We start from the raw sequence: 19,181 nt of genomic DNA on the forward strand, positions 1-19,181 counted from the left end.
CAGCGTCCCCCGGAGGTGGGGCAGCTCACTTTGGGGGAGCACTGACTTAATTAATTGGATTACTTCAGAGTTTGGAACTGAAAAGGATGAAGAGTACTTTCAAGGAGCAGTCCAGAGAGAAAGATGTTTCACAGCATTTCCTTTTCCTTTAGTGTCAGGGCTGGAACCCCAGCCTAGTATTTCTTTCTCATTCAGAAAACATGTTATGTCCACCCCGTACTCGTGGCACCATCTAGAGAAGTCGGGGGCATTCCCAGAGCGCCTACCTATAACCCTGGTGTGGGAGATGGTTGACCCCAGGAGGGGAAAACACAAAGAGATTTTGACCACGAGGGTTTCCCATGCTGACTCTGGCACCAAGGTTTATGTTATAATTAAGCCACAGCCCAGATTGAGCCACGGGGACTTGCACCAGTCAGCCAGTTAACTAAAAACACCTCAGAGGCCCACACCTGCCTTGTTGCCTTGTGTGTATAAGACCCTTGTTTCCAGCACTGCAGAAGGGGAAAAATAAATTGTGGACTGGACTGATAGCACAGCAGGGAGGGCGTTTGCCTTGCACGTGGTTGACCCGGGTTCGATTCCCAGCATCCCATATGGTCCCCTGAGCACTGCCAGGAGTAATTCCTGAGTGCATGAGCCAGGAGTAACCCCTGTGCATCGCCAGGTGAAAAAAAAAAAAAGATTGAAAAGCTTCCCAAACAGCTGGGGCTCGCAGCTTTCCTGAGCACTTGTGGATGCAGGTGCGTCTGCAGGCCCTAGGCTTGATTCTCAGCATCACAGGATTTACAGCAGCCCTCGGAACAGCCCCCAGCACACAGCCAGGAGTGGCCCCTAAATAAACAACAAAAACCTCCCAAAGCTAAAGCAGGATTTCTGGCAACAGGCTAAATGATCTCTGGGCTCTGGGGGACTGTCCAGCCACGGGGTGGAGGGGTGGGCAGTGGCGCTGGGAGGGAGCCCTTGTGCGTGGGACCCCAGGCTGTCTGGGGTCCTCCACCAGGAACAAAACCCCAAATTCCTTCTAGCTGACCTCCCAGAGACTGGAGGGAGGCCTCGCGCATTGAGATGTGGGGGCTCTGGTGAAGGGAGAGGGGGAAGTGCGTATGTCTCTGAAGGCGGTGCCTTGCAGAGAGAATCTTGTCTCGCCCCTGTGCTGAAACCTTGCTCCGGATACCTCAGGGTGTGGCAGTCTGCAGACAGGCTTTCCAGGAGGGGACGGGACGGGGCCTAGTGGCAGGAACAGAGGACACGGGCACAGGCAGGACAGGGACACAGGAGGGTCGCCGGGGAGCCCAGGATGGCCAGATGTGATGCTGGCGCTGCGACCTTGGACTTCTCGGGTCCAGAATTGAGAAGAAATGATTCCGTGGCTCGTGTCCCCCGGTGCTTTCCGTTTGGTTCCGGCAGCCCTGGCACATGACAACATCGAACTGACCAAGATCCTCACTAACCAGGGTTCTGCAGTTTTTCTTTTTTTTTTTTTTTTCTTTTGGGGGAAGCACAAGTGGTCTGGTGCTCAGGGCTTACTCCTGGGTCTGTACTCGGGGTTCTCTCTTGGCAGGTTCAGGAGAACATTCGGGGTGCTGGAGATGGAACCCGGGTCTGTAGTGTGCAGGACCAGCACCCTCCCGCTGTCCAGTCACTTCGGCCCCTTCCCTTGGCAGCAGGAGCCTTTTTGGGCGGGAGAGAACTTTCTGCAGGGGGTCCTGCTTTTATTTTCAGGCTGCTCTGAGGTTTGCTCTCACCCACCCAATTTACCTACTATAAATTTAGTGCAGCAAAACATTTATTTGGGGAGCGATAGTACAGCGGGTAAGGCGTTTGCCTTGCACACAGCCAACTTGGGTTCGATTCCCAGCATCCCATATGGTCCCCCGAGCACCACCAGGAGTAATTCCTGAGTGCAGAGCCAGGAATAACCCCTGTGCATCACCAGGTGTGACCCAAAAAGCAAAAAAACAAAAACAAAAACAAAAAAATACATTTATTTGGGGGCCAGGGATGTGGCTTGGTGCTCAGGTGCAGGCTGGGTGGGGGGTAAAGTCCCCTGACTCAAGCATAATTGACAGAACTACAAGAGTAGTTAAATGCCGTCCACTGGCTTGAACATTCTGTATTGAGGTTTTTTGCTTAACTCCCCTCTTTTTAAATTTTTTTTTGGGGGGGAGGTGTGGGCACCCCCAGCTGAGCAGGGCTCACTTCTGGCAGGACATGGGCTGGGGATGGGAGGCAGGTCGGTGCCCTAACGGCCGTGCTATCACTCCAGCTCAGCTCCTTAGCTCACAGTGAAGATCTGCATGAGCAGAGAGAGCTGGACGCGGCTGCAGCCTTTTAGGGCGGGAGAGGACAGCGGCATGGCCCAATGGTTAGAGATGGCCGTGTGCATCAAGGGCAGATGTCACAACCGAGTCCACTGCCTTCTGCTGGGACCAAGTCATTGGCCAGGAGGGGGACGGTGGGGAGAGGCCGAGACCCCGAATAGGACTTTGCAGGGGAAACACACAGGGCTCAACCTGGAGACTGGGTCCTCTGCGCCCCCAGCTCTGGGCACGGCCCCTGGCAGGCTGCACCTCCACGGAAAGGAGGAGTGGGAGTGGGGTACAAACGGGACATGGGCTTGCCTTTGCCGCGATGCGCTTGCGGTTCCCAAGTGACACGCAGGCCTTACAGCTAGGGGTGTGCAGAACTGGCGATGAGAGGAGGACACTGGAGAACACCAAGCAACAGGTTAGGCCAGAGACGGGGGCCGCAGAACCCTAACCCTCCCATTAGGTGGGCAGGGCCAGCACAAAGGAGCTGGGCAGCAGTGTCCACTGTGTGGGGGTCCATCTCCGCCAGTCCAGGCTCCCAGCTCGGCTCTGTGAACAGGGTTAGGGGGCAAGGACTGAGGTGGACGGGCCCACCCAGAAAACCCAGTGATGCAGGGCTGGATGTGGGGGGAGAAGGGGTCGTGTGAACTCAGGGGACCACATCAACGGGGTCAGCAAAGGCAGACAGAGCAGGCCAAGCCCACACCAGAAATCTCAGCGGCTATAAGTAAAAATCTAGAATCGTTGGCAAAACTAAGAGGCGGAGAACAAAGGGAGGGATTGGTGGAAACGTACCCAGGGAGCCTGGGAAGGGGGCCTGGGCTTGGTACAAGGAACCGTTCGGTGTCAGAAACAGTGTGCAAGACCCCACGGCCCAGGGTTCTGCATTACAGCTGGCAATGTGCCCAATATTAGCCAATATACATCCTGATGTCTCAACAAGCCCAAGGCACAATGGCTGCTTTCTTTCAAAAGGCTCAGCAGTGGGGCTGGAGCAATAGCACGGCGGGAAAGGCGTTTGCCTTGCACGCAGCAGAACCGGGTTCGATTCCCAGCATCCCATATGGTCCCCTGAGCACCGCCAGGAGTAATTCCTGTGCAAAGCTGGGTGTGACCCCCCCCAAAAAAAAAAAGGCTCAGCAGTTGGCTATGATGGGGGTTTAGGCACTGGGCCCAGGCATGGCCTGCCCAGTTCAATCCTTGGCATTGCATTGGGTGTGTCAAGCCCTGCCAGGAGTGATCCCGAGCACAGAGCCAGGAGTAAGTTCTAAGCACGGCCAGGCATGGCCCAACACCTCTGCTCCCCATCATAGGTTTTGTTTCATTTGGGGGAGAGACTCGGCAGTGTTCAGGGCTCCTGGCTCTGCACTCAGGAATTCCTGGGGAGAATCTGGGGACCCTATGGGATGCCGGGGATCAAACCCAGGTCAGCCGTGTGGAAGGCAAATGCCCTTCCCACTGTACTATCATTCCAGTCCTCAGCCCCAAATACAATCATTAAAAGTAAAGAAAGAGGGGCTGGAGAGATAGCACAGCAGGTAGGGAGTTTGCCTTGCATGTGACTGACCCGGGTTTGATTCCCAGCATCCCATATGGTCCCCTGAGCACCGCCAGGAGTAACTCCTGAGTGCAGAGCCAGGAGTAACCCCTGTGTGTTGCCGGGTGTGACCCAAAAAGAAAAAAAAAAAGTAAAGAAAGTCCAAGGGCTGGAGCGATAGCACAGCAGGTAGGGCGTTTGCCTTGCATGTGACTGACCTGGGTTCAATTCCCAGCATCCCACATGGTCCCCCAAGCACCACCAGGAGTAATTCCTAAGTGCAGAGCCAGGAGTAACCCCTGTGCATTACAAAGTGTGACCGCCCCCCCCAAAAAGCAGAGTCCAGTCCTGATCCATACTGAATGTTCTAGGAACATCCTGGTGGACATTCGAATTATTGGTCAAAAAGGAAAAAGCTCTGCCCATTTCCCTAATGAGAAAAATGCCCTCAGTTTTCCTGGATGGGCTTTCACCTCCGCTCACGGCAGCTGCCCTGGGGTCTGTCCACCTCATCCTCAGGCAAGGGCCTTGAGAACACAGCTACTTTCTGCCCTAAGACCCAACGTGGGAAAAGGCTGCCCAGAGTCCAGCTGGCCGACTGTGTTGGCCTATGCAGGGGACTTCCCCACCACTCCCCGGCCCTGAGCTGTCCACTGTCTTCTCTTTCATGGGGGCCCTTTATTCCCAACAGCCGTAGTATCAGCTTCAAGTCGTGGTTAATAGGATTACATCAAGAAAAAAGAAAAAAAGTTCATCAAGACACTTCGGTTTGATCATTAGCAGATTGGTTCCCTGAAGGAAAAATAAAATGAAAGAAATTTTGACCAACCAAATCAGTGTCTGAACCCAGAGATGGCTGTAAAATCTTTTTTTGTGGGGAGGGAGGGGTGTCACACCTGGCGAAGCACAGGGGTTATTCCTGGCGGTGCTCAGGGGACCATATGGGATGCTGGGAATTGAACCTGGGTCGGTCGCGTGCAAGGCAAACGCCCTACCTGCTGTGCTATTGCTCCAGCCCCTGGAAGATCTTTTGGGTCCGCCAGACTTTCTCAGCGGTACAGTCCACTGCAAGAGGGCCAGGAGAGATGGTCTGGGTGCTTTCCTTCCCATGACTGACCTTGGTGCGATCCCCAGCATGGCCTCCGGCCCTGAACACTGTCAGGAGTGATCCTGGCCGGCCCCACAGCCCTCCACAAAACCACTGCAATAGGCACAGGAAAAAAATTTGAAATGAATCTTTATCTTGAATCTTCTATGTGAGAGGTTCCAAATAAACAAGAATTGCTGCACTCTTCAGAATTACAGGCCACTTTTTGATATTGTTAAGTATCAATATAAAATTATTCAGCGAGGGGGAGGAGGGAGGGAGGAATAAAAATAAATCGGCAAGGGGCTGGAGAGATAGCACAGCAGGTAGGGTGTTTGCCTTACACGTGGCCAGCCTGGGTTCAATTCCCAGTATCCCATATGGTCCCCTGAGCACCGCCAGGAGTAATTCCTGAGTAATTCCTGAGTGTAGAGCCAGGAGTAACCCCTGTGCATCGCCAGGTGTGACCCAAAAAGCAAAAATAAATAAATAAATAAATAAAATTAAAAAATAAATCGGCAAGAGCTCAGCCACCAACAGCCCATGCTTGTGACTTTCCTTGCCAGTGACCGGCAGCGTGGAATTTGCTCTCAGAAGTGCCAAGACTCGGCCTTTGAAACAGAAGACAAGTCGCCTTGTGACGGCAGACTCGGGCTTCCCAAACCCTCCCTGGCTCTGCGTTCCACATTGCTGGCTTCAACATGTCAGATGACGTGAAAGAGAAGCAGTTATTTTGTGAGACTAAGAAATAAACACGTTTACAAAATGCAAATCAAGAGACTAGAACGACAAAGAGAAAGACTGCTCATCACTGCGAATGTGCAAACCATAAAAACCGACTTTCTTAAAATCAGAAACGTTGGGGGCTGGAGCGACAGCACAGTGGGTAGGGCATTTGCCTTGCATGCAGGCCGACCCAGTTTTGAATCCCATCATCCCATATGGTCCCCTGAGCACTGTCAGGAGTAATTCCTGAGTGCAGAGCCAGGAGTAAGCCCGAAGCATCACCTGGTGTGACCCAAAAAGTAAAAACAACAACAAAATCAGGAACACGATTTTCTGAAAAACAGGCCCCAAACTGTAAAATTGGTTATGACAAAGACCTGCTCTTGTGTACCAGGCCCCCTTGCTTTCCCACCGAGGGACACTGGGGTGAGATTCCCGTCACTGCACCCGTTACTGCACACCAGCTTTGTCACAGAACCCAGGAGACTGGAATTTCTCTTAGACTGAAACTCGAACAGGGAAACACGAACAAAAGTCAGGAAAAGCTGACAAAATGGTATAAATCATTTCAAAACACCTTTGGTAAACAGATCTGTATTTATAGAGTCCTCGAATATACAACAGGTCAGATGCAATGCAGACGTTTTTACAATATTTATTAAGATAACAAATTTATAAAGTGAAGGACTCAGAGGCACATAGTTTAAAAGGCCAATCCACGGGAATAATGTAGTCAACACAGAAAAGATACAGTTACAACCAATACAAGAGTTTTTTTTTTAAAGCCACACCCCCATAAACATATCATACGAATCATCCTTCAAAATTACCATGATAAAAAGTTATTTCCTTCAAAGAAAAATAATTCTTTCTGCCTCCAGAGCCTAGAAAATCCTATTTACAACAAACAGTCCTGCATTTCACTGAATATGACCACCTCTATCTGCATTAGGATGGAAAACTGTATAGCTATTGTATTTACAAATGCACATAATATTTAAATTTGCTCTCCACTGAGAACAACTGAATATATACTTAATCAGATCACAATACAAATGTCTGAGTGTTGAAAACACAGTTTGGTGGGGACGGGTGTGTGGGAAGAGGTGTTATTTCGAATTAGGTTTTTTTCTGAAGGATTACTAGGCCGATATGTCTGATAAAACTCAAGGGAGTCACAAAACCAGGTCTCTGTTGATGAAGAATTGATTTATTTCTGTTTTAACTGGGCAGGCTGGGCTCTGTCAGTCGACCTTCACCACACTGTATATTTTGGTGACAAACCAGAAGCACGCGAAGAATCCGATTGTTCCTATGAGGAAAAAAAAAACTTTTTCAAAGGGAGTTTCATAATTTTCACAAAAATGCTGACTTAACATGGTCATTTCCTACAAAAAAGGGCACAAAACTATTGGAATATACCCTTGGTTCAGGCTCTTACACACACCTCTGACTCTCTGGGACAGAAACTGGAATTAAGAACCTTTTATGCCAGCAGGCTTGCCTTGGCTTTCTTTTTTTTGTTTTGTGGGCTGAATCCGACAGACCTTAGGGCTTACTCCTGACTCTGAACTCTGAGCTCAGGAATTACTCCTAGTGGTGCTCAGGGGGACTATATGAGATGCTGGGAATTGAACCCAGACCAGCTGAGCGCAAGGCAAGTGTCCTTCCTGCTGTGTATCACCCTGGCCCAACTATTCTTTTTTCTTACTACAGTGTAGGATAACACTGTTTTGTCCTTCCTCAGGTAGCTTAGGTTTATCGGGTCACACCCATCTAAGGACACTGAACTTGTAAGCAATGTCCTTTCTGCATGGACACAGGAAGACAGTCAATATTATGCTTTGTAACTTGGGAGTTGATTGACTCTGAATAATATTTACCTCTGGGCATCTGCTTTCTTGACTCAGTTGCCCTTAGTTCCTAGCACCCCAAAAGCAGGGTCCCGACGAGGGACTGAATGGACCCAGGGCAAGCTGTGAGCTACCCTGGCATTCGAAATGGGCCAGGCCAAAGCGCCACGATACTCAACTATAAGTTGAGGGAATGATCATGGACAAATGCTGTCATGATCCAAAAGTAAGTAATGACAAGACTAGGACCCTGCTGGAGGTAGGAAGATTAACCTGGCCTGAGGACTGCGGAATGTATAGTGAGATGTTCTCAGGAAGAACCAAGCTAAATTTATATCTCTTACTGTGCTCATACAGAATGACATTGCTAGAAATATTAGAAGTAGATTTATTACAACTATTTAAGTAGATTACTAACTGAGGGAAGAACACACCCTTGTTGGGATCCCATCCTTGAGCGGATCTCCTAAAAATCTGGAGTAATCTCTTTAGATGAGATTTTATCCTTGAGTCAATCTCCTGGGGGAGTGGCCTTACCTCTCTTTGTTGATTTGTCAATATTCAACCCACCTTTATGTCACCGCCTTACTCCTTACGCCTTACGTGATTGCTATATAAACTAAGACTGTAAGCTCGGGGAATGGAGAGTCAGAGCAAGAGGGGCTCAAGCTTGAGAGAAAGAACAGCTGTACTGATCCAGGCCACACACAGGGCTCAAGAGCACTGAACGCAGGCGATGAGAAAGAGCCATCCAGTGAGGCCGTGAACATACAACCTTCAGTGTGCTAAGATTTTACACTACAGGATGAAAGTGACACAGACGCTTCCTGGCAGATTTCAGATTGTTCAATCACAAATGGAAATGTCTCCTGAAGGAGGATGGCAGTGAATGGCCCGAACAGACTGTCAGGCTCACAGAACAACGGAATGCCGAGCTTCTGAGGGTGGCTACCAGGGACCATTACTTTCAAAGATTTAAAGGAACCCAAGGGGGAGGAATACTGGGATCTGTGGTGGTGGGAAATGGGCACTGGTGGAGGGATGGGCACTCGATCATTGTATAATTGAAACCCAAGCACAAAAATGTGTTAAGTCTGCAACTGTACCTCATGGTCTCACTAGTAAAAATAAGTAAATAAATAAAAATAAAGGAACCCAAGAGGCCTTTATACACATGCAGAGTGATGGAGGGAGGGCGACTGCCGGACAACTGAGGGCCGTGTCCCCTCCTGAGCTCTGGCTTCCACCGGCGTCCCACCTCCTTCCTTCGTCTCCGTGCACGGAGGGAGGCCCCAGTCAGCTCACCTTCCTGGGGGTTACTGGTCCTCAGCCCACAACAGGGCAAAGACCGAAGTCTCCTGATTTGTGCCAGGAAAGGAAGAGGGCAGGGAGCCCCCATGGGTCTTATTACAGGGTCACATAACTGGGGACATTGGTGGTGGGAACTATGCACTGGTGAAGGGCCGGGTGTTGAACACTGAATGTCTGAAACCCAAACATCAACAACTTTATAACGGTGGAAAAAAAAAAGATAACTGAACTTAAAAAAAGTTAAATAAATAAAGGGGCATGTTTTATTTCGTCTGAGGTTAAGTTTCTCTGCACGCGGACAGTTTCTTTGCCTTCTCTTCTACTTTTCTATAAACTTTCCCACTTTCTCGAAGAAAGAAAGATGGGCATTTTTATCAGTGACCAAAGACTTATAACCATTCCAATTAGTGCAAACATTTCTTCTTGTTGGTGCTGTTTTTTGGGCCTTACTCGGCAGTGCTCAGAGCTTACTCCTGGCAGGGATCAAACCCAGGTCGGCCGCATGCAGGGCAAGCGCCCTGACCCACTGCACCATCACCCCGGCCCTGTAAACCTCACTGTGGACTTTCATGCTTACCTGTAAAAAGGAAGAAGATCAAGACCATTATCATGGTATAGCCAAAGTACAGAATTGTACTGGCTGTGCCTGTGATCTGGAGTTTTGAGAAGAAATAGTGGATCGCGTAGATCAGGAAGTAAACCGCAGTGAAGCCGCTGGTAAGGAACGAGCGCCACTGCCAGTGGTAATCCTGTGGGGACGAGAACAGAGTCACCTTCCTGTAGCCAGGACCGTGCCGGGGGTCAGGGCACAGAGCCCCCCCCCCCCCCCCCCCCCCCCCCCCCCCAGGGCTGAGTGAGCTGGCATCTTCCTCCTCCGGAGCCCTGCACCTCCCCAGCTCCTTGAGCGGCTGTGCTGGGAACAGGAAGTTGGCTCCAGCTTAGAGAGAGAGAGAGAGAGAGAGCTTGCCCGGCAAGTCTTGGGCCACAAGCTCAAGTCTCGGCAGCCTGCAGCACCGAGAGGGTCCCTGTCCACTGGCCAGACCCCTGGTGATGGAGGGAAAAGCACCACCCACTTCTGTGGGTTTGTTTTGAGGTGACACCTGGGAGTGCTCAGGACTTACTCCAAGCTCTGTGCTAGAGATCACTCCTGGCAGGCCTTGGGGAAAAACATGGGATGCCGGGGATCAAACTAGGATCAGCCACGTGCAAGGCAAATGCCCTCCCTGCTGTGCTATGGCTCTGGCCCTGATATCACCTACCTTTGGAGCTGCCTTTACAAAAAACCTTCAATTTCAACAGTCACTAATTAAGCAGTAGAATAGAGAGTCATATTTTGTTGCTGTTGCTACTATTGCTTTGTTTTGGGACCACACCCCAGTGGTGCTCAGGGCTTACTCCTGGCCTTGTGGTCAGGGATTACTCCTGGTGGGGCTCAAGGGACGGCAGGCAAGGCAAGAGCTCTACCCACTATTCTATCACTCTCGCCCCCCGCATGTATTTTCGAATATATGTTTACCAAAGAAAAGTAACGTGCCAAGAGCTCAGAGTTCAAAAGTACTATCTGATTCAGAAACTCAGGCCATTTCTGGTTTCTGGATGAGCACGTCCAGCATGTGCGGGGCTTACTCCTGCTCTGCACCCAAGGATCACTCCTGGCGAGCTCAGGGGACCACAGGGGGTACGGGGACTGACCCTGGATCAGGCGTGGGCAAGGCAGGGGCCCTCCCTGCTGGACGAGCACGCCAGCCCCAGGTCTGTTTCTAAAGGGACACTACAGAAATGATTACACAATTTGTAATATTCGAAGTTCGGGCTGAGTCAGCTCAGAGGGACGAGCACACACTGGGTAAACAGAAGGCCCTGGCTGGAACACAGGGACCACAGGGTCCCCCAAGCTCCACCAGGAGTGGCCCCCAAGAGCAGAGCTGGGAGGAGCCACGAGGACCGCCGCCACCCTGGCCGCCCGCCCCAGATGCCTACCTCTGCACACAGGTGGAAGTAGCAGAGAAGGATCGTGGCCTCAGAGCACGTGATGACCAAAATGATGAACACCAGGAACAGGAAGCCGAACATGTAATACATCTGGTGGGACCTGTCATCAAACGGGTCAGACAAAAGCGCTGAGTATTTTCTCTCCAGCACGGGAACTGCCATGAGCTTTTCATTCTTCCTTTGACTGAAAGGGTTCCACTCTTCTTGTAAAGACACCCAACTTGCATGGACCCTGGCAGGGACACGGCTGAACTCCACCTGCCCACACAGGGCCGCCAGGAGCCCTTCTCCACGCGGGATGTGCTGTGGGTCGCACTGCTCTAGGCTAGACCTGGGAGACGCTGCCTCCACGGGAAGCCTCAGCTGGCCCCGAGGACCCTAAGCATCCCTCTGGCTCTCTGCTCCCGGAAACCCGAGTCTCCGCCAATGCCGGCAAGCTCCGATGGAAGCCTGTGACCCAGCCCTCGACCTAGCCCGCCCCACGGGAGTGGGAAGATGTGGGAAGCACGGCCTGTGGAAAGGCCTCGGCCCAGGAGCTGCAGGCCATTCACCGGAAAAGGCAAATCTCTGCAGTCACATGGCCTCACTCTGAAGATGGAGCATCCATGAGGCCTCTGTCAGCCACACCTGTGGTGGGCCGGGGGGGGGGGGGGGGGGGGGGGGGGGAAGCAGTGGTCAGATGAGGTTCTAACGGGCACCTGAGCTCGGGTGTCCCTGGGGTGTCAGAGCCACCCCACGCCCTGGGCCCCGCGGGCCAAGAACGCTGGTGGGAGACCTGGGTTTCGGCGCCCTGCTTGGGAGCCCCCCGGCCCCCTGGACAGACCACCAGCTGCCACTGCCATTCTTTCTTCTTCCTTGCATGAACAGAGAAAAACTTTTGGCTCTGAAGAGTTCGGGTCACCGGAGTGGGCGGCTAAATTTATAAGCGCTACATGTGATCCAGGGGAAAGGAGAAAGCTGCATAAGGGGGGAATGAGGCTGAGCCCACGGCCCGGCTTACCAGATGCTGTTGAGGATGAAGAAGAGCTGGATGAAGATGCAGCCGAAGGGCAGGATGCCACCCATGACGATGCCCGGCAGGGGCTTGGTGTAGAAGGACTGCTCGGGGATCTGCCGCGGGATCTGATTGGTCCGAACCGGATGCTCGATGGCCTTCGGGAGAGACAGAGGGGTGAGGGTCAGCACACGTGGGCTCCACTGACAACTCCATGGTCAGTTCAAGCCCTGGCGGACACCAGCGGCCAGTGAGAGTGTGGTCAGTGAGGCACAGGGCAATAGAACCTCAGCACATGGCCCTGCCCCCGACACACACGGGGGGTGGGGGGGGGACACTTCCTATTCTCAGGGGCATGGATGAGGCGGCTCAGCCGGATTTAGCCTTTCATCATGGGTCACTGGACACTGAACAAGAGCAGGTTCTGAACTCTGCTGGCAGGTTTTCAGTCCAAGATGTCTTGATAAGAACAGCTCAATTCTACTTGAAGACGACTGTGACTTTGACTGCAGGCGTGGTACCGGGTGGTATTCTCGATTATTCTCCCTCTCATGACGCACCACGAGGGAGGGGAATCAACCCCCTGAATCAACCCCCTGAATGGTGCAGAAATGTTCTTGGTGGAGGGAAAAAACCAGGGTTCTACAGCTTCTGTGACGACACATTAAAATCCGGCATTTTCCCTTGAGATCATGTGTACACAGGTAGAAAAACATGATAGTTTGTCCATTTTTAGATTTTTAACTGGAACATTTGGGAATTTCCAAGTACTTAATGAATCCATATAATTAAAAAAGATCCCAAAGACATTATAAATCAAGCAAAATGCTAAAGAGGATCGAGGTCTGGAGCAGCCAGGGGTAGGGGGTGGAAACAGGAAGCAGGCACCTAGACCCGCCCACGGTGCAGCACCGCCTTCTCCTGCCTTCTCTGAAACGCGGGTGGACACTTTCAGAGAAGAATAAGGAAGTGACGGGAATACAGGAAGAATGATTCTCCTGCTCCTCTGAGCCTCAGGGCAGATGGAGGGAGCCAGGGGAGGAGAGAAGCTGGACCTTGATCACCAGCCTCCCTGAAAGTCAAACTTCAGCAGGAGGAACTAGGTCATTCACTCCCAAGTCTCCTATCAGTAAGTTCTGAGGGGAGGGTCAGAGAGAGTACGGCCGGGAAGGTGTTGGTTCAACCCCAGGCACCCCGCAGGGTCCTCTGAGCCCCTCCAGGAGGGATCCCTGAGTGCAGAGCCAGGGTAAGGCCTGAGTGCCACTAGGTGTGGCCCCAAATCAAAACACCCAGAAAACTTGGCACTCTGGCTTTACCAAGTTAATCTCCTTACATTCGAATTTCATATTCCAGGTTTCCTTATTTAATCTCATCTAGAGATAGGCACACTGCTAAGACAAAACCCTGCGTGCCATTTTTTCAGATTAAAAAAACAAATACAATTGTTAGCACTTACTAAGTACATAGTTTCTGAAATCTAAGTTTACATCTCTGGTCTCCGTCCATATTCCAAAGTCATTAGTGTTTTCAGAACGACTGCCAACAAACTCAGAAGTCTCTATAAAACTCAGACCCTATGTGGAAAGTTTTCCTTTTTTTTTGGGGGGGGGGGAAGGTGTGTGCCACACGGGGTGAAGCTCAGAAATCACTCCTGGCTCTGCACTCAGGAATCACTCCCCACTGTGCTTGGGGACCAGATGGGATGGCGCGGATGGAACCCGGGTTGGCCACCTGCAAGGCAAACACCCTCCCTGCTGGACATTGGCTCCCCCACCAACCCCAACTTTATGTGTGGTGGGGAGGGGGAAGGGAGGCCCACACCTGTCAGTGCTCAGGGATCACTGGAACTCTCTGGGGTGCGAGGAACCAAACCCGGGTTAGCTAAACCTCTGTACTCTGGCTCCAGGCCCTGAACTTTGCATAACCTGAAAGACCTAGATATCTAAGATCATAAAGATAGTTATATTTTCATTCGACTGCTGTGCCCGTTACAGTTCTTATGGTGTTCTCATCCCTTCTGGTGGCAGACGCTCTCTCCACCATGGGAATGTTCCTCGAAAGAGGCGGCCCTCTTGACTTACGTTCTTCTTGAAGCCAAAGTAGGCACCGATGAAGGTCAGAGGCACCGAGATGCAGAACCACAGGGCCAGGATGGCCACCAGCGTGCCGAAGGGGATGGCTGCCGAAGAGCCCTCGCCCCAGAGAATCAGGTTTATGATGAAGAAGTCGGCGAACATGATGCTGAAAGACACGACAGGCTTTGGGGTAAAACTCTGTTCGTCCCCGCCAACGGCAGCAGCAGACGTGCCAGCACCCCTCGTCCGCGCCTATAGACCTCGTCAGTAGCTGACAGCGCACCCACACTCAAGCAGCGAGTGCAGGATGCAGACTGAATGCAAACCTGCCAGGAACGGCAGCCGGGTACCCCTACAGACAGGGCAGCCAGCACCCTCAGACTACTGCTTTCTGGGTCTCCTCTCCCGCCTGGGGGTGCCATACACCGCTTGCTTTCCTGCGGGGTGCAAGTCTTTAGAGAATCTATGTATGGGAGCTCTAGCTACACTCCAGCAACCATAAATATTTTAAATAAATATCTTAAATATCTTGTTCGTCCGGGGGGGGCCCGAAGAGATAATACAGCAGGGAAGGCGCTTGCCTTGCATGCAGCCACATGGGTTTGGTCCCTGGTACCCCAACGGTCCCCAGAGCCCTCCAGGAGTCAGCCCTGAACACTGCTGGGTGTGGCCCAAAAAAACAAACAAAAACTTTGTTCTTCCAGCCCGTGGCCTTTTATGATCCCAGCCACCCCAGAGTGTGTAAAGTTCACTTCCTTTCCTCTTTGAATATACTTTAAAGAACACACTGTAATCTGTCTACAATGACTCATACATAACACCTCATGCATAATAACAAGTTTTAATATGCCATTTCCTCCTTATTCTTTGTCTAACTTTATGTGTGGTGGGGAGGGGGAAGGGAGGCCCACACCTGTCAGTGCTCAGGGATCACTGGAACTCTTTGGGGTGCGAGGAACCAAACCCGGGTTAGCTGAACCTCTGTACTCCGGCTTCAGGCCCTGAACTTTGCGTAACCTGAAAGACTTAGACATCTAAGATCATAAAGATAGTTATATTTTCATTCGACTGCTGTGCCTGTTACAGTTAAGCTTGCATCTCCCTGGAGGTGATTTCTGCGGGTGAGGTGAGGGACAGAATCTCTCCCCCTTCGCTTAGTGTCATCGGCCACCCCAGCAGCATGGAACAGTCCCTATCTGTGACGTTCCCACAAGAGGTGGAAACAGACCCAGGTTCTGTCCCTGCAACCATGAGACAGCTCCAACCCCCCTCAGATGGGTGACCAGGAATAGTAGCCAGCAGGCGAACCTTATGGGTCATGCACGCTTGAAGAAATCCCCTCATCAACTGCAAAGATCTTTCTGTGGCTCATGATCCTGCGAGTCGTCTCACTCTGTCACCTCCAGGCACCATTCGACACTGTACTGCATTCATTACTGGCGGCTAAAGGTCTATGGTGGTTAGCTGATGCCATTCTGTCAAATTCTCTTTATAAAGTATTCTGTCAAATTCTCTTTATAAAGTATTTTTTTGGGGGGGACCCTAGTCCTGTGGCTGGGGACCAATCGGAGCTGGCCACACGCAAAGCAAGTGCCTTAGCCTTGGGCTGAGTCCAGACACACTGTGCCCAATTTTCACTTAGTAGGTAAGCCTCAGAGCCGGAAGTTCATGGCACTCTCAAACCACATCACCAATGAAAACCAGTATGCTCCCCTGCCCCATCCCCGCCAATTTGTGACATATGTTCCTGTTTCATGCTTATGGTGGTCAGAACTTGAGTAACTGAAGCCAAAAAAGTTTTAACAAGAAAGTCTCTCGAGTTTCATCATTAAATAATGATCATTAATTTGGGGGCCAGGGAGGGTCTGGAAAGATGCTCTGTATGGGGGGACCCCAGGTCCAATCCCAGGAAACACGTGGGTCTTCCACCCCCGTAACGTGGGCTGTGGGGTATGGGCTGAAAACCAAGAGAATTAAAGAGATAAAAAAAAAATTTAAAAGATGCAGGTTTTGAATTAGAGATGAGATTGTTATCACTATGAGGAAGGCTCTCTCGCCTCTAAATTCCTATTTTTTAAATCTAGAAACAATGTTTACGATTATCTAACGCACTTGCCTTATCTACTACAATCACCCTACACAGGTGTTCTTTCATAGAAAAAGTCGTGATATATATGAGTAAACTTGGGTGCTTCTTTCCCTGGTGAAAACCAATTCCCCCTCCCGCCTTCCCTTCTGCCCACTCTTAAGCATCCCACCAGTGAACACCTGCTTTTCTGGGTGGGACGAAATGATTTAATCAGGACAAGGACGATCAGCAATTTGAAAGAACCAGCAATTCTTTCGAAAGGGATAACTTCTACGAAGCCCACAGAGGAAGGAGTGCCATACTCAGTAATGTGCTTGCCTGGACCATCCTGTCCGACTCGGTCTAAAGCTTTTTTCCTTTTTTTGGTTTTTTGGGTCACACTGGGCGGTGCTCAGGGCTCACTCCTGGCTCTGCACTCCTGCTATTACTCCTGGCGGTGCTTGGGTGACCATCTGGGGTGCCAGGGATCAAACCTGGGTTGGCCATGTACAAGACAAACGCCCTCCCCGCTGTGCTATGGCTTTGGCCCCTCGGACAAAACCTTTTTTTCCCTTCTCTTCTGGACCACACCGGGCAATGCTCAGGAGTTACTCCTGGCTCTGCACTCAGGAATCACTCCTACTGGTGTTCAGGGGACCATGTGGGATGCTGGGAATCGAACCTGGGTCGGCCACATGCAAGGCAAATGCCCTATCTCCTGTGCTATCGCTCCAGCTTCCTCGGTCAAAACCTTTAATGCAGCCTGACAAAAGGACAGGCCAGACAGGTGAAGAGATGAGGCTAGAAGCTCTACACTTGAAAGTCAATCGGGAAGAATATTGTAACTTTGTAATTCATGGTGATTGGATTGAAAGAAACAAAAACTTAGGGAAAAAAATGAACAAAGAACTGGCCATGCTGACTTCTACACGGGAAGAGACAGATTTTTCCCAAAGCAAGTCATGTGGCAGTTATTCTGCAAGAGTAAATAAGGGCTCCCGTCCACTCTTTTATTTCAGGAGGGCCACACCTGGTGGTTATCAGGGTGTATTCCTGCCTCTATTCCAGGCTCAATCCTGGCAGTGCCGGGGGTCTCCCCTGGGCCCAGGGGTCGAAACTGAGCTGGTGCTAAGAAAATCAAGCGCCTTCTCCCCTGTACCATCTCTTCACCACTTCGCTCTTTTTTAAAAAATTAGATTTTTCTCAGGAATGTGGTTTAAAGGCATGGGTTACATATGTGACTGAAAATTGGGGAGATAAAAAATGACATCATTACAGAAACTTCCACTTACCCAGGACAAAGGAATGATGTTAATAAAACATTTGTTTTCCACTTTTCTCCTCCAAAGGCTGTGAAGAAAAAAAAAGGAGTAAAATACACAGAACAACCCAAAGATACATATACATATATATATTTTGGTTTTCGACCCACACTGGCAATGCTTTGGGGTCACTCCCAGCTCTGTACTCAGGAATCACTCCTGGTGGTGCTCAGGGGACGCTATGGGATGCTGGGAATCGAACCCGGGTGGTTGTGTCAAGGCAAGTGCTCTCGCTGCTGTCCTGTTGCTCCGGCCCACCCCAAAGAGCCCCCGTGCCAGTGTGGGACTGGACAAGCTCTCCTGAAGGCTGTGAGGCCATGATGCCCCCCATCTGGCCACGCTGAGCCCACCTGAGATGCTCACGGAAGGCCAACCCAATGACCTCACCAAGGCATAATAGAAATAGCCTGTCCAGGAGCTGAGGCCAGGCCTTTCGCCCCATCCCCCCACCCCCCCAGCGCATGAAACAAACTTGAACAAGCTCAGGCAGTTTCCATCAACCGCAGAGGACGAAGACGAGCCACTGGCGGAAAAGTCGTAGAACCAAAAAGCCTGGCATGCGACCTGGCCACTTCCATGGTGACCCTGGAGGGCAAGGTCCCCTAACACTGGTGTCTGCAGTCGTGAGGGTGGGGACACCAGAGTGTCAGATCCCGAGATGAAAAGATGGAGTTTCCGCTCTCCTGGGCCCCTTCCCGGCTTTTCCCCGCTCATCACACAAACAGACGAAGGTCAAGGTAGCCGTGCTGTGTTCTGGGCCCAAAGGAAAGGAAGCTCTCTCAGCTCGGATGCTGAAGGTGAAGCTGGCCCAGAGCAGCAATCTGTTTTGGCTTTTGGAAAAAAAAAACCCAAAACAGTACAGTTTTAACATGGCTTAAGCCTGGGTAAGTAGCACTTGCCTTGAAAAAAAAAAGGAAAGAAAGGAAGGAGGGAGAGGGTGGCAAGTCCTTCTATATACAATTCAAACTCCCAAATTACTAATAAGAGACTTGAAAAATTAAGTCTGAATTTAATTCAACTCTAATAAAATGTCAAAGAAGCCTTTGCTGACACCCAGCACCAACGATGGTTTCGTAGGCTGGACTACTCCCTCTCGACACCCTCCTGGCCAACAGCCAGAGCCTGCAGGGGCAGCGGCAGGGGGCAAGCTGGAGCGCGAGGTGGGCAGCCACACTTGGGCTTTCATTTGGTGGGGGTGGGGGGCACCACACCGCAGTGCTCAGGGCTGAGTGCTGGCTCTGCACTTAGGGATTACTCCTGCTAGGGCTCAAAGGACCATGTGAGGGGGGACCGACTCGGGGTGGTCCTTGTGCCGGCCAGTGCCCGGCTGTGCTAAGGCACAGAGGAGGGGAGAGGGGCACAGACTGGAACTCCGGCAGAGGCAGGACAGCCCATTTGCGGAGGCCCTGAGGCATGGAGGCTCAGAACAAGGAAACCGGGGGAGCCCGCGGCAGCAGAGCAGAAGAAAGGGACCACTCTGATCCTCTGCCTTCAGTAAAGGGCCTCAGGGAGATGCACCCACTCAGACCCGGGTGGAATGTGCTGAGTCCAGGACAACCAGCCTGGGCCTGGGGCTGAGCCTGGCCAGCCTCAGACAAGCAAGCCCTCGGCTGGACCTCAAAACTGCTTCAGCCAGGAGACCCCGTGCCCAAGCTCGGTCCCGTCTGCCTGGCACCTGAGACCCCTGCCCATGAGGCCTCAGGGCCCAAGGGCAGCGAGTGGACTGGCCGCCTCAGCCCGAGAAAGCTGATTTCTCAGTCGGGAGCCCCAGCCCACCTGGCCCCGAGAGTGTGGCCCTTTTCTCTTCTCCCCGAGCTTCACTGAGCCTGAAACTGAGACCAGAGAGCCCGCGCCTGAATACGGTGACTCTCTCCAGGCTCCTCAAACAGCAACACCCGGTCACG

At 51.5% G+C, this 19,181-nt stretch overlaps 1 protein-coding gene across 1 annotated transcript in view; it reads right to left on the reverse strand.

Annotated features, from left to right (window-relative positions):
* Positions 1–6,301: 6,301 nt before the first annotated feature.
* TM9SF2 (transmembrane 9 superfamily member 2) overlaps positions 6,302–19,181 on the reverse strand; it is a 48,202-nt gene continuing 35,322 nt past the window's right edge. Inside the window, exons 12-17 of the mRNA XM_056109701.1 lie at positions 17,248–17,305; positions 13,894–14,053; positions 11,819–11,970; positions 10,807–10,918; positions 9,404–9,575; positions 6,302–6,974 (exon numbers count right to left, since the gene is read on the reverse strand). Coding sequence (XP_055965676.1) covers positions 6,907–6,974; positions 9,404–9,575; positions 10,807–10,918; positions 11,819–11,970; positions 13,894–14,053; positions 17,248–17,305 — 722 coding nt within the window. The 3' untranslated portion in view covers positions 6,302–6,906. The remainder of the gene's footprint in view (positions 6,975–9,403; positions 9,576–10,806; positions 10,919–11,818; positions 11,971–13,893; positions 14,054–17,247; positions 17,306–19,181) is intronic.

The sequence above is a fragment of the Sorex fumeus genome, unplaced genomic scaffold (assembly GCF_029834395.1).
Source record: "Sorex fumeus unplaced genomic scaffold, SorFum_2.1 ptg000008l, whole genome shotgun sequence".
Lineage (NCBI taxonomy): Eukaryota > Metazoa > Chordata > Mammalia > Eulipotyphla > Soricidae > Sorex > Sorex fumeus.